Source organism: Bison bison, unplaced genomic scaffold (assembly GCF_000754665.1).
Source record: "Bison bison bison isolate TAMUID 2011002044 unplaced genomic scaffold, Bison_UMD1.0 scf7180017864499, whole genome shotgun sequence".
Lineage (NCBI taxonomy): Eukaryota > Metazoa > Chordata > Mammalia > Artiodactyla > Bovidae > Bison > Bison bison.
This window is the reverse complement of record NW_011495058.1, coordinates 8,657,075-8,674,169: the sequence shown is the minus strand read 5'-3', so window position 1 is coordinate 8,674,169 and position 17,095 is coordinate 8,657,075. Positions and strand designations below refer to the sequence as shown.

Below are 17,095 nucleotides of genomic sequence, written 5' to 3'. Positions count from 1 at the left end.
GATGATTTTGTAACATTATGTGTGGGTCACTTAATCTATATTGGATCACTGAATTGAGCAGATCTTCTAAATGTAACATTTCATTTTATAGTTCTTGTTATGACACTAACCTCATTAGAAAAGCCTTTAGGTATTTATTTTGAAGCTTTTAAGTTTACAGTGCAGACGTAAGTCTTTCAGTATTCTTGACTTTTCTCCTGAAAACTTGAATTTTATAATTGACAACACTGCAGTTGTCTTCCTTGAAGTAACAAGCTGACTTCATTCCTGTATAAGAAAATGTCTGGCAGATACCCAAGTCAGTGACCATAGTTTGATAGTTCTTTTTGTAGGTAAAAATGGTGGCTCATGAGAAAAGCAGCAGGTTGCAACTCAATTATTGTACAAGTGCTTCTTAAGAGATCGTCACTTTTTTGTGCAGCAGAAGTGCTTTATGAGTATCTTCTCTTTCATTACTAAGAATATTAATAAGATACATACTCAAGTGTAAGGATTTAATAACAATAATTTTTCCTGCTTCAACAAGTGCATTCTTGAGTGACAACCCTCCCCACCCCATCAAGTGGTATTGATAAGTATGTACTTCTAATAGTCTGGCATCTCTGGCTCAAGTCATGCTAAAGTGCCAGTGTTTTATACCATTGGCTTAATACTATCAGTGCAAAGTCAACACATTGAAAAGTGTAAATAATGTTTTAAAAGTATCTTTGATCTACCAGACACCTGAAGGGTCTAGGGAACCCCATTTTTGCAAACTGCTGGTGTAGACCAATTAAAAAGTAGAATACAGCATTACGCTAAAAACTTGTACTTTGATTGAAAGTGAAAGTGAAGTTGCTCAGTCGTGTCTGACTTGTGTCTGCAGCCTGCCAGGCTCCTCTGTCCACGGGATTTTCCAGGCGACAATACTGGAGTAGGCTGCCATTTCCTTCTCCAGGGGATCTTCCCAACCCAGTGATCAAACCCAAGTCTCCCGCATTGTAGGCAGATGCTTTTACCATCTGAGCCACCAGGGAAGTTCCTTTGAATGTATGGATGACTAGGTATTAGAAGATCTCTTAATATAATTCATGGTATTAGTAACCCAAGTCAAAAAATGCAGATGATGGCTACAATAGAGTTTCTAAAAATCAAACTGATAGAACTAAAGAAGCATTCTTTTGAAATTTGAAAGTCACAACAATTAAACCCAAAGTAAAAAGGAATAAATTAATGCTTAGCAGGAGGTATGTGTGAATTTGTATCTGTCTGTTACTATCTTTACCATGTGTTGTATTTCTCAAACCAGAAGTTCTCATTCTTCCCACTGGTAAACAATAACGTACTCTCATTAAAATTAGAAACCAAAAAATTACCAAATATTGTGTAGCATCATTAGCATTTTAACATTTTTTGGAAATTACCACATAATGTAGCATATCATAATGATAAAGAATACATATTTGAAAAAATAACAGATGTATTCAGATTATAGGTGATGATAATAGACCTGGAAAGCCTCAAATAAACAACTATTTAAAAAAACTATTAGGAACCGTAGGATCTCAGATGGCATTCTAAAAAAATTTTTGCCACATTTTGACCATTTCCTTTAACAAAACTCTTCTAATTATTGCTTAGGAAATATAATAGGGATAGGAACAAATTCAAAAAATGACACTAAACCCCATAAAAAGAAACACAAGATCTAATTGAAAAACTTTATACAAGTAAACTTTGGAGCTATTGCAGGTTTGGTTATAGACTATCACGATAAAGTGAGTATCAAAATAAAGTGACTCACAGATTATTTGGTTTCCCAATGCATATGAAGTTATATTTGCACTATAGTCTGTTAGATATGCAATAGTATTATGTATATATGCCCTAATTTTAAAATACTATATTGCTAAAAGTGCCTACCATCGTTTGAGCCTTGAGCAAGTTGTGAACTTCTTGTGAAGGAGGATTTGAGATACTGTGAGAATTACCAGAATGTGATTGCAGAGACATGAAGTGAGTAAATGCTATTGGAAAAATGGTGTCAGTAGACTTGCTGACACAAGCTTATCACAAACTTGAAATTTGTTTAAATAAAAAAATGTAAAGTGTAATAAAATGAGATATGCATGTATAAAACCAAAGGAAATATAAAAATTGAAACATTAAGCTTTGTAAACATCACAGTTCTTTAATCCAGAGCAGCTGTGTTGAATCCCAACAGGATTCTCTTTTGAAATGTGACGGTATTGATTCTACAATTCATCTGTATGGAAATCCTGAAAAGGATAATTAGAGGAATGAGTACATAGGGGGGTTTGTCTTAAGAAAAATGTAAAGCTTTCATGTGATATTGACATCAGAATAGATAAATCAGATCAAAATAGATTCCCATAACAGATCTCAGATATTTAGGGATTTAGCATATGATGAATTTCAGAATGTCTTCAGAAATGATTTAGGGATAGCTAATTGATTATCAGACACTGATTTTGCTAAAATGCAGTTATCAGTTGCTGTCATGTCTACTTTCCTAATTTCTAAAATTTTTCCCTATCTTAGAATGTGTATTCCATCCTGTATGCTGCTCCCAGTTAGATAACTTTCCCAGTCAACTATCTTCCCAGAATATATAAAATAGAAGTCTTTAGGTATGAGATAATGAAGCTGATTTCTATTATAAGGCTATTAATGAGCCAGATACTGGATCATTTACTTTCACAGCTCTGAAATAAAATGAATCTCCATTTTACAAAAGAGCAACAGATTCTAAGCAGCACAGTTTCACCAATATCACACAGATAGCGTTTAGGTCTAAAGTTTGTTTTCAAAGTCTGTCTTCATTGTAGTTAGGCAGGCTGCCTCATAAGACTGTTGTGTGACCCCTGTCTGTGTTTCCAAATAAACCTCTGTAGCCCCAAACTCCACCTATACCACTTTCGTTGGTCTGCCTCCCGAATGTTATACTTCGCTCTTGTCATGACTTTGCCTGTGCATTAACCTTTGCCAGTAACATATTTCTCTTATTCCCTTTCCTGTTTATTGTTTACTTATCCTTTGAGTTGTAGGCAAAAGTCTGTATCTCTTCTCTAACTCAAGTACATTTTCTTATATTTCTGTAGTTTAAAGTATCTTTCATTTTCTTTATTCCAGTGTACTTTATAATTCTATTACGGTGCAGATCAATCTGCAAGGGATTGATTATTTATATTTATGTAATATATGAAAGTGCAAGAGTGATTCTCTTACCATAATTTAGTAAGATAAAGTCATGTAAACAACTAACATGTAAAGCAGGATGAAATAGGGTCAAAAGAAATCAGGAGCATGTAGAAAGTGACTATTCTGGACAGCGAGGATACAGAAAATAAACAGATTACTTTTAAAATAAATAGAAATAAAAAGATATCAGGAGCATGTAGAAAGTGACTATTCTGGGCAGCGAGGATACAGAAAACATTGTAAATAGATTACTTTTGATGTGCATCTTCAGGAATGAAAAGGATTCAGCTAGGTAGAATCTAGGAAGAAGGAGTATGAACAAAGACATGGAGGAGTGGTTGGCCTGTGGAGAGATGAGTTGAAAGATGAGAATGAGGAAGACAGTTTGGGACCCGATCATAGAGAACCATGCTCCTGAGTTTGGCCTTCTCTCCTTTTGAGGAGGTTGTGAGAATGAGGTTGAAAGGAAGAAGAGATAGGCATATTGAAGAGTAAGATCTTAAAAGCTTGGATTTACAAAAATCATAAACTGTATTGAAACAAAATGCAGTTTCAGTGACACAGCTTTAAAAATGCTCTCATCATCTGGTATAAATGTTTCTAATGTAGTATCTTAAGGTCTGCTGAAGAATGGCAACTTTAGTTGTCACTTGCTTCTGTACCTTAGTACATGTATTTATGTGTAGAATATTTTTACTTTTAAGTCAGTGATGCATGGACCTTTTCTTTTTGTATATGAAGGTCAGCTGGTAATTTTATATAAGATACACATTTATTCTTGAGATTCAGTATACTTGAGTTAAGCACATACTACCAAAGCATTTTAAAATGTTTACCAGCTAGAGTTATCTGTTAACAGCATTTCTTTAGTTTATGAAGGACTTACTATAAGAATAGTGAGGGATTTCAAGATACAGAGAGTAAAGCAGTTAAAAGTTCTAAATACCTTGAAATCAGAGGTGCTACTGAAGTTGAAGAACATGTTTCAGGAATGTGACTTTTAGTGTTCTGTAGTTGATCAAATTCAGCAGCAGTCTATACAGTTTAGTTAGTGTCTTCAGTGTAGGAAATCTTTTCTGCGGTTATTGCAAGCTTCATTATATTAATGAGAAGTGGTAATGATAGGTACCTGCAAAACCAGAGGATACATATACTAAACTCTAGTTCCTCAGTTGGTATAAAAATTTAAAATTTTGGTTAAAAATATGCTCAACATATTTTGAATATTACCTGTGTCTTTAAGATTTGATTTTGCAAATATGAAGGTTTTCTTTCTAGAAATTGGAATGTTTATAGAGTGTTAAAAGCATTCACTGAAAAGAAATTCTTTAAACAGTTTATTTGGGATGACGAAAATATTTAATGAAACTTTTATACATTATATCAGAACTTCAGCTTGTGTATATTTAAAAAGGAGTTGTTTTGTATAGCATTTGTATGTATTATTTTCTCGATGTAGTTTATATTGATGTACTTCTTTTTATGTGTTGTTTAGCCGTATATGTGGGAGTCCATGTCCTGCAGTGTGGCCTGATGTAATCAAACTACCATATTTCAACACCATGAAACCAAAGAAGCAATATCGTCGAAAGTTAAGAGAAGAATTTGTTTTGTAAGAAGGGGATGCTTAAACATCCATATTGCATTGATTTTTTTACAAAGTTACTTCTTTAGAATTCTAAATGTAATTCTAGCCTCTGTTGACCTAAGGTAGACCTGTCACAATTCTACTATATCATTTAATTTTGAATGTCCCTTTGCTACATGCAAGTAAGCATTTCACCATCTTTATGAAATCAGTTATTTGGGTTGTGTGTTTGATTTAGTGTTTACCTGAGAGAAGTTTAACAATATCATTTAAAATTTTAATGAAACCATTTTCAAGATACTTGAATTCAGCTTTTTATTTTGTTGTAGGAAACTATTCTGTTCAGTTTTTAGTTAATGTTAAAACAGCAAATTGCCCATAGGGTAATAAATATGCTCTTGTTTGCCAGTTTTCAAATTATTTAGGATAATACTTACAAAATTATGTAAAAAATAAGCATTACTTCAAAGGAAGATTTGTAACTTATTGGAATAAACTGTTGCAAATGTGTTACAAAATGCTAATGTTTTAAGCTCCTACAGAAACATTAAACTTGAGTCAAAAGAACTCGCATGACTTTTGTAATCCTCTCATGCCAGTATTCCTGCAGCCGCACTAGACTTATTTGATTACATGCTCGCCTTGGATCCTAGTAAGCGCTGCACTGCAGAGCAGGCTCTTCAGTGTGAGTTCCTACGGGATGTGGAACCCTCAAAAATGCCTCCACCAGAGTAAGTAACTTTTTACCATATGCAAAATGTGGACAATTTTAATAATATCTGTATGGAACTATCAAGCTATTATGTGGTTAGTTAAGTCAAAAGAAAAAGAATAAATAGGATAGCAGTAGTACATATAATTTGCACATCAAATGTTCAGGTAAACATCAGACCAGCAAAAGCAGCTTTCCTGTAGCTATTTTTATTAATATAGTTCAACTCTTAAAAAAAAGTCACTGCTGCTGCTATTGTAGTACTGCTTCTATCAATATTACTTGCTGTAGCTAAAATCCTGAGTGCTATGCTAAGCATTTCTCATGTAGTACATTAATCTTTATAATCTTAGGAAGTGGGTATTATTATCACCATTTTACAGAGATGCAAACAGGTTCAGAGAGGTTAAGAAACTTGCCCAAGAATACAAATCTAGTAAAGGGTGAAGCCAGCTATCAAATTTGAGTTAGTTCTGTAACAAAAAGAGGTTCTGAAATACTCCTTAGCGGACTATACAATAGAAAATTCTTACCACTGAGTGAAAGAATATTAGTATCAAAAGCCTGTATAGAATGAGTTCAGTGTCTGTGGTGGGGTTGGGAGGCAGGAAATGCATAGAGTTTGGGAGTCAGAGTGGCTGAGTTCTTGACTCTTTCACTCCTTTGTGGTTCCTGTAATTTCTCTAGGATTGATTTGGGGAAGGGGATAAAGCAGTCCATTTCATTCTCCTTGATAGAACATGGGAAGTTTGTAGAGATTTTGTTAGTAATTTTGAAAATGATGATGAGTGTCATAAAAGCAAACCTGTTCCTATAATAACAAAGTGTGTCCATGTAATAACAGTTAGCATATTGTGAGTGAACAAACATGGGCTTTGGAGTTCAAATCCTGACTCTTCCACTTAATTAATGAAACTGGTCTTACTACAGTTCTGTGAGATCCATCATACTTGGCTTTGTTTTTTATTGAACTGTGTATGAATAGCCTTTGTGAGATGTTTTGAAAGGCAGAAAGGATCTATCATCTGACACGCTGAGGAACCTGAATCACTCACTGTTGAATTGTTTCATGGATTTTTTTTTTTTTTTGCTTATAGTATATGTCAGCTGTCTTGAAATTTTGGCTTTAGTACCCCTTTTAACTTCTGATTTTGAAAATTTTCAACTCTATACAGAAAAATAGAATAATACAATGAGCATTCATATATCCTTCATCTAGATTCAACACAACTGATATTTGGACATATTTATCACTATCTTTTTTCCTGAACTATTTGATTATTGTGGAAATGACATTTCACATTCACCATGTTATGTATAAGAATTAGGACTTTATTCTGTATAACTACAATATCATTATGAAACAGGAAATTTAACATTTAAATATCTAATAGATTTTATATTCAAATTTCTCTAGTTGGCCCAATAATTGCCTTTATACTCTGTTTTTTGTTTGTTTTGTTTTGGTTTGGTTATTTGGGTGAAGAATTTATTCCAAGCTCACACATTTCATTTAGTTGTCATGTCTCTTCAGTCTCCAGGGAAGACTTTTATGACATTGACATTTTTGATAAGCTAGCTATTTTGTAAAGCATTCTACAGTCTGGCTTTAATTACTTCCTCATGATCAGAACTAGTGTAACCAGTAATTGGAGTATATTTTTGGTTTTTTTTTTAGCAAGAATACTACTTAGGGTGATGATATGTATTTCCTGCTGTATCACATCAAGAGGAATGTAATGTAATTTTTCTCCCATTATTGGTAGTACTAAATTGATATCTTGGTTTAAGTGGTCCACACAAAAAAATTCTGGTAAAACTGGATTGAGCACATTTTAAACTGCCATCTAAACTTTTAAAATCAAGGTACAAAAGATACAACTTTCAGTGTGTAATTGTAGACACTTTTAAATACAGTAGTTATCTTGTAAATGTATCTAGTGGAATCAAAATACCTTACATTTGATATTAATCAATATTCACTTAGAAATGTATGAACAGACTTTTCAACAATTGGACATCATTGGGTTTTTGTGTGTATGAACTTACATTGCTTCTGCAGGTTTTTAATGTAGCATATATTTATGCTTGAAAATATTTTATTGATGACCCTGTTGTACTTCTTTAAAACAAGTATATATATATGAGTGGGAATTTTTAAAAATTTCCTCTGACTACGAAGCACTTTCTTCTTAATCAGCAGTGCATATTTTAGTTAAAAGAAAATAAACTAACAGTACATTTTATCAGAGATGCAACCTTAATGAAATAGAGTTGAGATTTTTTTCAAGTGATTTGCGTATCTATTTATTAATGTTACATATTCTAGAATGAGATGTAGTTGCACATTAATGGTAATTTTAAAAATTTTGTAAGTACCCTTTTAAAATAAGCATTTGAGACCGGATGGAGTTTTGTCATAGTTAAATCACTGAGTTTTTTGAACTTCTTACATATTACGTCCCCAAGATCACAGTGCTCTGTCATCAACAATTATTTTAATGATCTTTCAGATGTCAATTCAAGATTCTTTCTCTAATTTTCTTGACAGCAAAGAATTAGAAACCACATGACTTGCAAAAGATTGCTTAACCAGTCATTAATCATTTATTTTTTTCAAATTTTGAAAGAATAAGCCAAAGAACTTTACCAATATTTATTACATGACTTCTTATACTTTTTACTTTTTATTTGCACTTAGGAAGTCAACATGTAATTTTAGTGCTACTTAACCAATTAATACTTTTGTTAAATTGTATTTCTTATTACATATTAAAAATATATGCTTTTGTCAGAATTGTTGAAACTGTAGGTGCATCCCATTTGATTTATGGAAAATATTTGCCACATAACCTAATAGGAAACTGTTCATACTATCAAACACATAACCTAAATTGATTTGATTTTTATCAGAACACACTGGACTATATTTTTCCATTAAAAATAAACATGTTAGTACACATTTTGGTGAACATTCTATTCAACCAGTAATAAATTATGGGATTTATCTTTGTTAGGTACATCAATCACTAAAGCAGTCAGGTTGAAATTATGATATTGATCTAATATTTAAATAAAAGGCTATATAAATAGTATAACGTATCTCTTTATTATTTTCTTATGGTAATGGTAGTTAAAATTGTAAAATGTGAAGGTGAGAACTATAAAGAAAGGCATTGGTATTCCTTTGGGAAATAGCGTATGTATTAAACTCTTGTTAATAGCTTTTTAGGAATAATCAAATGAGTATGGTATTAAAAATAAATGTCATTAATTTTACTAGATATCCTGTCAAACTTTTTTAATGTATTTAATGAAATAGTGCACTTTGCTAAAAAGTGGATTAGGCTAGCAGCTAGTCTATAATTTTATTTTTCCTTAAAAGCAAGTAAAAGGCTTTAAACAATTCATAAGATAAATATGATCAACTGTAAATGGAATAAATATTTTGTGATATAATTAAATACAAAATACTTTGAAACTACCTTTCTGAATGATGAAACATGAATATAATGCTTGCTGTGTGAAAGGCACTGTCTAGGTGCTCACATATGTTAACATACATTTACTTCTACTCCACAAGGTAGATTGTTTTGTTAACTCCGTTTTTAAAGGTAAGGAAAGTGAGGCACAGAGGTCAAGTTACTTGCCTATGAGACACAGTAAGTAAGTACCTGAGCCTGTATTTGAACATTCAGAAAAGAGCACATTAAAAATTAGGTTGTCCGGGAAACATTCCCAGTACATGTAATAGCATCACTAACCTATTACTATTTGTTGGGTAATGTTTATCTTTCCGAGTGTTGAGATCATCCATAACAAATCTCTTACTGTTAAATTGTGGAAGGGAACAAAATCCCTTTTTAGTGGGTTTCTTTGCTTTATTCTTATGGGACTCTCCCACAAGAGCAATGCATTCTCTGAACATCAGCATGGAAAAAATAAAATCACTCTAGCCTCCTTAGGACAGTACTGCAGTATGTCTGAATTCAGAATAACCCCAACAGTGGCTAAGGTTACATACCTTACAATACACATACATACAGACACACACACACACACACACAAATACAGAAAGCAAAGTCTTTGGCAGGTTTATGATGCCTTAAAGCTTCCCAATATCAATATTTCAAATTGTCCCTTTGTTTGTTACTCCAGGAGGTTTTTACACGCTGAGGCAATGCATCATAGTAAGATGACTGAGAGGTATGCCTTTGTTTTGTTTTTGGACCTCAGGTGCATAGATTTGGTTTAATCATAATTCTTGTGTCACTCATCATTGGTCCATGCATGGCTCTCTTTTATTCTTTTAGTCACTTAGTTATTTTAAATGATGTTAATAAGCAGCCATGAACTTACTGAATAAAAGCTCGAACCTTGACAATAACTTACTTTACTCATATCGTATCCTCTCCGCCCATGACCTATACCCCTTGCCTTCCTCCACTGGAGGTCACCATCATCCCTGTTTTCTTTTGTATATACTTTTTGTTGCCATCTAAATGTACTCATAAAAAGTTATATTTTACAATTTTAGTTGCTTTTAATTTTATGAAAGTGTCATGCTGTTTGTAATCTTTTGGGAATGACTTTTTTTTAAACTTAATATTATATTGCTAAGATTCGACAATATTGTTGCATATGCCTTTATTTTATAACATGAGATAAAACTGTGAAAGAGGACGTGTGAAAGAACTTTCTGAACATGCAGGCCCTTCTCAAAGATCAGTTTTAGGAAAGCGGACACATGAATATGGAACTTTTAGAACAATTTCAGGTATACTCCATCAGAAAATATTATTGTATCCCTAGAGGTTAACATATCCAGGTTGAAGACTAGGTTGGGGCTGCTTAAGGGAATTTATAGATATTCTGGGCAAGTTTATTAACCTTTCCAAGCCTCAATTTTCTTATCTTTAAAACAGATATCATAGTAACTTCCCATTGGATTTTTTATTAGGGTAAGAAGAAAATATTTATAAATCAAATATTTATGTCTTTTTTAAGCAAAAGTTATTCTTCAGTGTTGTGAATTCTGTGAAATTACACAAAAAAAAATTGTTTCAGAATTGTGGATAACTTTGATAATTGCTAGTTATTCAAAACTCTCAATGATAAGTATAAGTGATAAGCCTGGATTACAATCTGTTTTTGAAACTCCTCTTTAGCATCAGTTTAATTCTAGAGCATTTGATTATAGAAGCAAATAAGAGGATATCAAAAAGTAAAAAGCTTGTACTAGAAAGTTTTTCACAAACGTTATGTCCTAGCCTCTGCTACTTTTTAATTCTGTGTCTATTTTCTGCAAGTGGCATATTTTTCACCTTTTTTTCATGTCCTATTCAGTGTATGATGTACAGTGTGAGAATTGGCTTTAAAAGATTGCACCAAAGATAATAGTAACCTACTTTTATGAACATTTACTCTTCATTCATAGTTTTAATAAGTTATTATTCATTGATTGTACAGAAGCCACAGAAAAACAGTTTGTCTGTATAGGTGAAACCTATACAGACACGTGAATGATTTGTGTTGGAGGAGTTTATAAGACCTGTGTGAGAAATCTTCCAAGAAAACTTGGAGGGGAGTGGGGGTGGCAGCTTTGGTGATGTATATTGGCATTTCACTATATATTTGCTGTATATTAGCAAACGCTAAGTATTAGCATTTTGTTGTTGTTAAGAGATGCCATTGACAAACAATTTAATACTTTTTTCCCCCAGCCTTCCATTATGGCAAGACTGTCATGAGTTATGGAGTAAAAAGCGAAGACGACAGAAGCAGATGGGCATGACTGATGATGTTTCCACAGTTAAAGCCCCCAGAAAGGACTTGTCTCTGGGCATGGATGACAGCAGAACTAGCACGCCTCAGAGTGTGCTGCCGTCTTCACAGCTGAAACCTCAGGGCAACTCGAATGCAGCACCTGGTCAGTAGTACTTCATGGGTTGGTTCGCTTCACATTGTTTTGTGGTTGCCGTTAACTGTATTGCTGTAGTGTTAAAGCTCTTGTGGCTAAAAGTTGAGCACTGAATTTGACATTCCTTATTATTTGATTGTGCTAGTACAGATGTTTCACTGCTATAGCAACATAATATTAAGCACTCTCAGGGTAAGATTAATTTATAAACTGTATCAAATTACATATAATTAGTGATTGGTCAGATTTCTCTGCTTTTTCCCTTGACGCTAGAGTCAGTAGATCTTTTACTAACACTGCTTTTTGAGGCTCCGCATTCAGTGTCTGTGGATGCGTCTAAGGAGGAGGACGAAAGATAAAAGAAAACAGCCAGAAATCATACTCAAAGCTCTTTCATACTATTTATAATGTTCTCAGGTCACTTTTAAAATATTTCCCACTCTATTACAGAATCTCAAACACTGGAATCTGACATTGTGTCCAAAATGATTTGAAGTATGATAAAGAAGGGTATTTTGAGGAAACTTAAATTTTTTCCTCTGATTCGATCTGTTACAAGAGTAAGCTTTTTTATGAGAAACCGATCTCTTCAGTGTTGTTAGAAGTGTTTTTTCTCTTAGTTAACAATTAAAAAAAAATAGAATCCACTCCCTCATTTTGCCTCAAGCATCCAGAAAACTTTCACTTTAACTTTTTTTATGAAGACAGATATAAGAAATAAATGTGTTGTGTGTGGTGTTTTATTAAACATGAAAAATAGCCCTAAACTTATTAAGATATGAGTAAATATTGACCTGTGAGTGAGTTGATTAAAACAGATCTGTGGATCAGATTGAACTTTTGGTGGTTAAGTATAAATATAGAGTAGACTAGCTGAGAAAGCTTGAGGAAGATTACCTTTAATACTTTCTCATGTAATCCACAAGCTAGACTTGACCTTGGTCAGATTACATATAAAGTGTTGATGTTACTTTAAAAATGAAAAATAATTAGTTGTTTTTCAGAAGTATTCTTCAGAGTTTCTTGAAATAGTGAATTCCCCTTGTACATGGAAATACTTGATATTCGTAGCTTAGGAGAAAACACCTTTGTTATACAAAGTGAGGGCTATCTATATCAAGTTCAATATCATTTCTCTTCATGTTTAAAATAGTAAAACTTGGAGAAAGACAAAAGAGAAGCAACAGAAGTTTTCTTGGTTTGTGTTTGTGTCACTTGTTTTATATACCATCTACTTCTAAAAAAAGCTTTGAGATGATTATAAGTAATTTGGATGGTGGTCACTTGTCCCAGGTAACAGTTGTTATATTCCTTAAGAAAAATACCAGGTCTGTATTTCTACTTCTCTTCATGGAACTCATGTCCTTATTCCACTGGCAGCCTAGTGGAATAGAAGAGAGTTACTGCACTCTATTTTAGCTGATTAAAAATGAAATTTGGGCTCATTTTGTATTATTTCTTAGCTCTACATGTTTACAACTCTGTTAATGGTAGAATTTCATTTTTCTTTCTTCTCTATTCAAACTGTCACTGTTATTCTATTTTTTTTTGAAATATGAATGAATCTTCTTAGCTCCATTTTTTTACATCATCAGTAAGTGTCATGAACTAAAAATGTCCCTTCTGTAGATGAGACACCATAGTTAAAGGGTACTCTGAGCTCACATGGAGACTAAAATATGTAAAGAGAATATATTAAAAATAGAATTAATCATCACATTTTCATCTTAGAATTCTATTAGTCTGTCATCTGTGGTTATAGAAATTGCTTATCAGTATCTGTATTATCACTTAATGTATATAGTATTATGTACAGGGCCTTCGTGTTATTATGACTCAGGTAAGTTTGCATAAGAACCTGTATAAACCATCACAAGTCTAAATAGAAAATTAGAAAAAGAAAGACAACCTGTTTTATAGGTGATGAATTAATGCCATGGTATATGTAAATGGGCTTCCCCGATGTCTCAGTGGGTAAAGAATCTGCCTGCAATGCAGGAGACACAGGAGATATGGGTTTGATCCCTAGGTAGGGAACATCCCCTGGAGTCAGAAGTGGCAACTCACTCCAGTATTCTTGCCTGAAAAATCCTGTGGACAGAGGAACCCAGTGGGCAACAGTCCAAAGGGTTGCAAAAAGTTGGACACGACTGAGTGACTAAGCACACACATATATATGTACATGATACGCATGCTTCTGTAGAAGTTCCTAATTTACCCAGAGGGCTTAACTTTAAATAAAGGCAATTTGAATAAAAGACATTATATCAGACAGTCTATAAAATCCAGTTTGAATTTACTGCAAAGATAAGGTTAGGTTCTTAAAAAAGAAGCATTATTTTAGATGAGCAGTATAGAAAATGGTTAAAAGTTCAGACTCTGGAATCATAATATCTGGGTTCAAATCTCATTTCTGCCACTTACAGAGTTTGTGACCTTAAGCAAGTTATTCAGTCTCTCTGGATGCCAGTTTCTTCTTCAGTTTTGCTTTTTGTTTTTTTTTTAAAAGTGGGGCCAGTAATTAAGCATGCCTTATACGGTTGTTGTGAGGAATAAAGGATATGCTCAGAGAGTAACCTGAAATTGTAGCTGTCATCATCACCAGTGCCCATCCACAGGTGCGATTTCCTGGTCATGTCTATAGTATGGGCTTCTAATGCTGGTCTTGATTTTCCGTTTGAAGTATTTACCCTTAAAGATAATTTATTCAAAATGGGCTGCAGTTCTTTTTCTTTTTTGTTTTAACTTATGTGCACTGAACATCTTAAATGTACATGAAATTGAACTAGAATAAGATTCCCTTTTCACAGTATTTCTTAAACACTGTCCCACACATGTACATTTTAAAATGGTGATACAGAGGCATTTTGTTGGGAGGGGGAGCTGTGAATTATGGCAATTCTAACCAATACAAATTTTGTTTTAGTAAAAACAGGCCCTGGACAGCAGTTAAACCACAGTGAATTGGCAATTCTGCTAAACCTACTACAGTCTAAAACAAGTGTTAATATGGCTGATTTTGTCCAAGTGTTGAACATTAAGGTAAACTCTGAGACTCAGCAGCAGCTAAATAAAATAAACCTTCCTGCTGGAATTTTGGCAACAGGTGAAAAACAGACAGATCCATCAACACCACAACAGGAGTCTTCGAAACCATTGGGAGGAATTCAGCCTTCTCAGAACATGCAGCCTAAAGTGGAGCCTGATGCGGCCCAGGCGGCTGTGCAGAGCGCATTTGCGGTTCTGTTGACTCAGTTAATAAAGGCTCAGCAGTCAAAGCAGAAAGACGTGCTGCTGGAAGAGAGGGAAAATGGGTCGGGTCATGAAGCACCATTACAGCTCCGGCCGCCTCCAGAGCCTGCCACGCCGGCGTCGGGTGAGTGTGCAGATAGCAGACCGCGGACCCGGCTGCTCTCACGCTCTTTTCTTGCTGCTGCTGATTATCTGTAATGTGTATTGTTTCGCTTTGCTAGCTGATGTCCTGAAAATACTCAGGTTACTGGTTATAGGTTGGTTTCTTAGTCTGTATACTCCTAGGAATTGATTCTTTAATTGTCTGTGGGCAGTAAGTAGAACTCATAATAATGCTGTAGATGTTTCTCATGTAATCTATGCTAAAAAAGTAATCTTTTACTCCATTTATAACTGGATGATTGACCAAAGCAGAAACTTTACATATATAGTAGCTTTTGTTTAAGCCATAGATAGGTACATTTGAGATGACTTTAAAAAATCAAATACAATAAAATTTTTCTGTCACCATAAACTCAAATGAATATTAGTACTTACATATACCTTTTAATTTTTCATTTGACTTTTGGGTGGTTTTTGTTTGAGTTTTTGGTTGGTTGGTTGTTTTTTTTGCTAGGGATGGAACTTCTTATGCCATTTAGGGAACATTGAGTATTTTGAAAATTTTGTTTTCCATGGTAACTTTCAACTCTCTTTTTTGCTTTGTTTCACTTAGGGCAAGATGACCTGATTCAGCACCAAGATATGAGGCTATTGGAGCTCACACCAGAACCGGACCGGCCTCGTATTCTGCCTCCCGATCAGCGACCTCCTGAACCTCCAGAACCACCACCAGTCACTGAAGAAGATCTAGATTACCGGACAGAAAACCAGCATGTACCCACCACTAGTTCTTCGTTAACTGACCCTCATGCCGGAGTGAAAGCAGCCCTGTTACAGCTCCTTGCTCAGCATCAGCCCCAGGATGACCCCAAAAGAGAAAGTGGTATTGATTACCAAGCAGGAGATACTTATGTACCTTCTTCAGACTACAAGGACAATTTTGGATCCTCTTCTTTCTCTTCTGCTCCTTATGTTAGCAATGACGGTCTTGGAAGCGCCTCTGCTCCACCATTGGAACGACGTAGCTTCATGGGAAACTCAGATATTCAGTCCTTGGATAACTACAGTACTACTTCATCTCATTCTGGTGGTCCACCTCAGCCTTCTGCCTTTTCCGAGTCATTTCCCAGTTCGGTAGCTGGATACGGAGACATTTACCTCAATACAGGTCCCATGTTGTTTAGTGGAGACAAGGACCATAGATTTGAATATAGCCATGGCCCCATTGCAGTGCTGGCAAACAGCAGTGACCCTTCCACAGGGCCAGAGAGTACTCATCCTTTGCCAGCAAAGATGCACAACTATAACTATGGTGGTACCTTACAGGAAACCCCAGGTGGCCATGGCCTCATGCATGGACAGACCTGGACTTCTCCTGCCCAAGGACCTGGGTATTCACAAGGATACAGGGGACACATTAGCACATCAGCTGGCAGAGGTCGAGGCAGAGGGTTACCATACTGAGTATCTGTTTTTCCTCAGGCACATCATTTTTATCTGGAAAGACTTTTCTAGCTGCAATTTAAAGCAGCAATCCAAGAGACTTGAATAATATTAATTCAACAACAGCTTTATTTTTATGTGGAAAAGGGTCTTGCATACAATAGTTTAAAAAAAGACAAAAAAAAAAACCTTTGCTTAAATTCATGCTGTTCTAAAACCTAGATCTATTGATTGTACATCTTCACAAATTCTAGTTAACAATTTTATTTTGTATTCTTGCAGTTTTAAGTGGATGCTAATCTTAGGGACATAAAAGTCTTTTATGGCCCTCTTGCAGATCTTCTGAACTATGCACATTTGTGCTTTTTTGTAAGTTTGGACCAACTTTTATGTAACAACCACCCGGCCCCTCCCCCCTCCAGTTTTACAACAATCAGAAAGGGCACTGATTTATTTGGTATTTTTCTTTTTACAAAGCTACCTTTAGTCAAAGGTCACTGTCAGTCTTTGCACCTGCTTTCAGTGTTATTGTGAAAGGTGTACTTTGTGCTCATTTCAGAAAATAAAACACAACCTTTCTCTTGATGCAACAGTTTTATATAAAAAAAATGGTCAATGTTATTTTTGTTTTATTTTGCAGATTATCATAGCCTAGCAAAATGCATTCAAACGAAATAGTGGGTTTTATATGAAAAATATGGGTGGGGTGGGGAGGGTAAGTAAGTGCCTTAACAGGTAAGCTTAAGGTCTGAAAAAGTAGTTAACCTTTACACCCATTTGTCTTCTAAAGGGAATCAATGTATTGAAGAGGCAGAGGGCTCTCAAGTGTCCAGGGGCTGCCTGTTCAGTTCCTGTTAGGTCCATTCCCTCTCCCTGT

The 17,095-nt window shown here is 34.6% G+C and overlaps 1 protein-coding gene across 1 annotated transcript in view; it reads left to right on the top strand.

Annotated features, from left to right (window-relative positions):
* CDK13 (cyclin-dependent kinase 13) overlaps nt 1–16,803 on the top strand; it is a 122,585-nt gene extending 105,782 nt beyond the window's left edge. Inside the window, exons 11-15 of the mRNA XM_010829121.1 lie at nt 4,697–4,813; nt 5,389–5,520; nt 11,225–11,430; nt 14,348–14,797; nt 15,389–16,803. Coding sequence (XP_010827423.1) covers nt 4,697–4,813; nt 5,389–5,520; nt 11,225–11,430; nt 14,348–14,797; nt 15,389–16,239 — 1,756 coding nt within the window. The 3' untranslated portion in view covers nt 16,240–16,803. The remainder of the gene's footprint in view (nt 1–4,696; nt 4,814–5,388; nt 5,521–11,224; nt 11,431–14,347; nt 14,798–15,388) is intronic.
* Nucleotides 16,804–17,095: the final 292 nt, after the last annotated feature.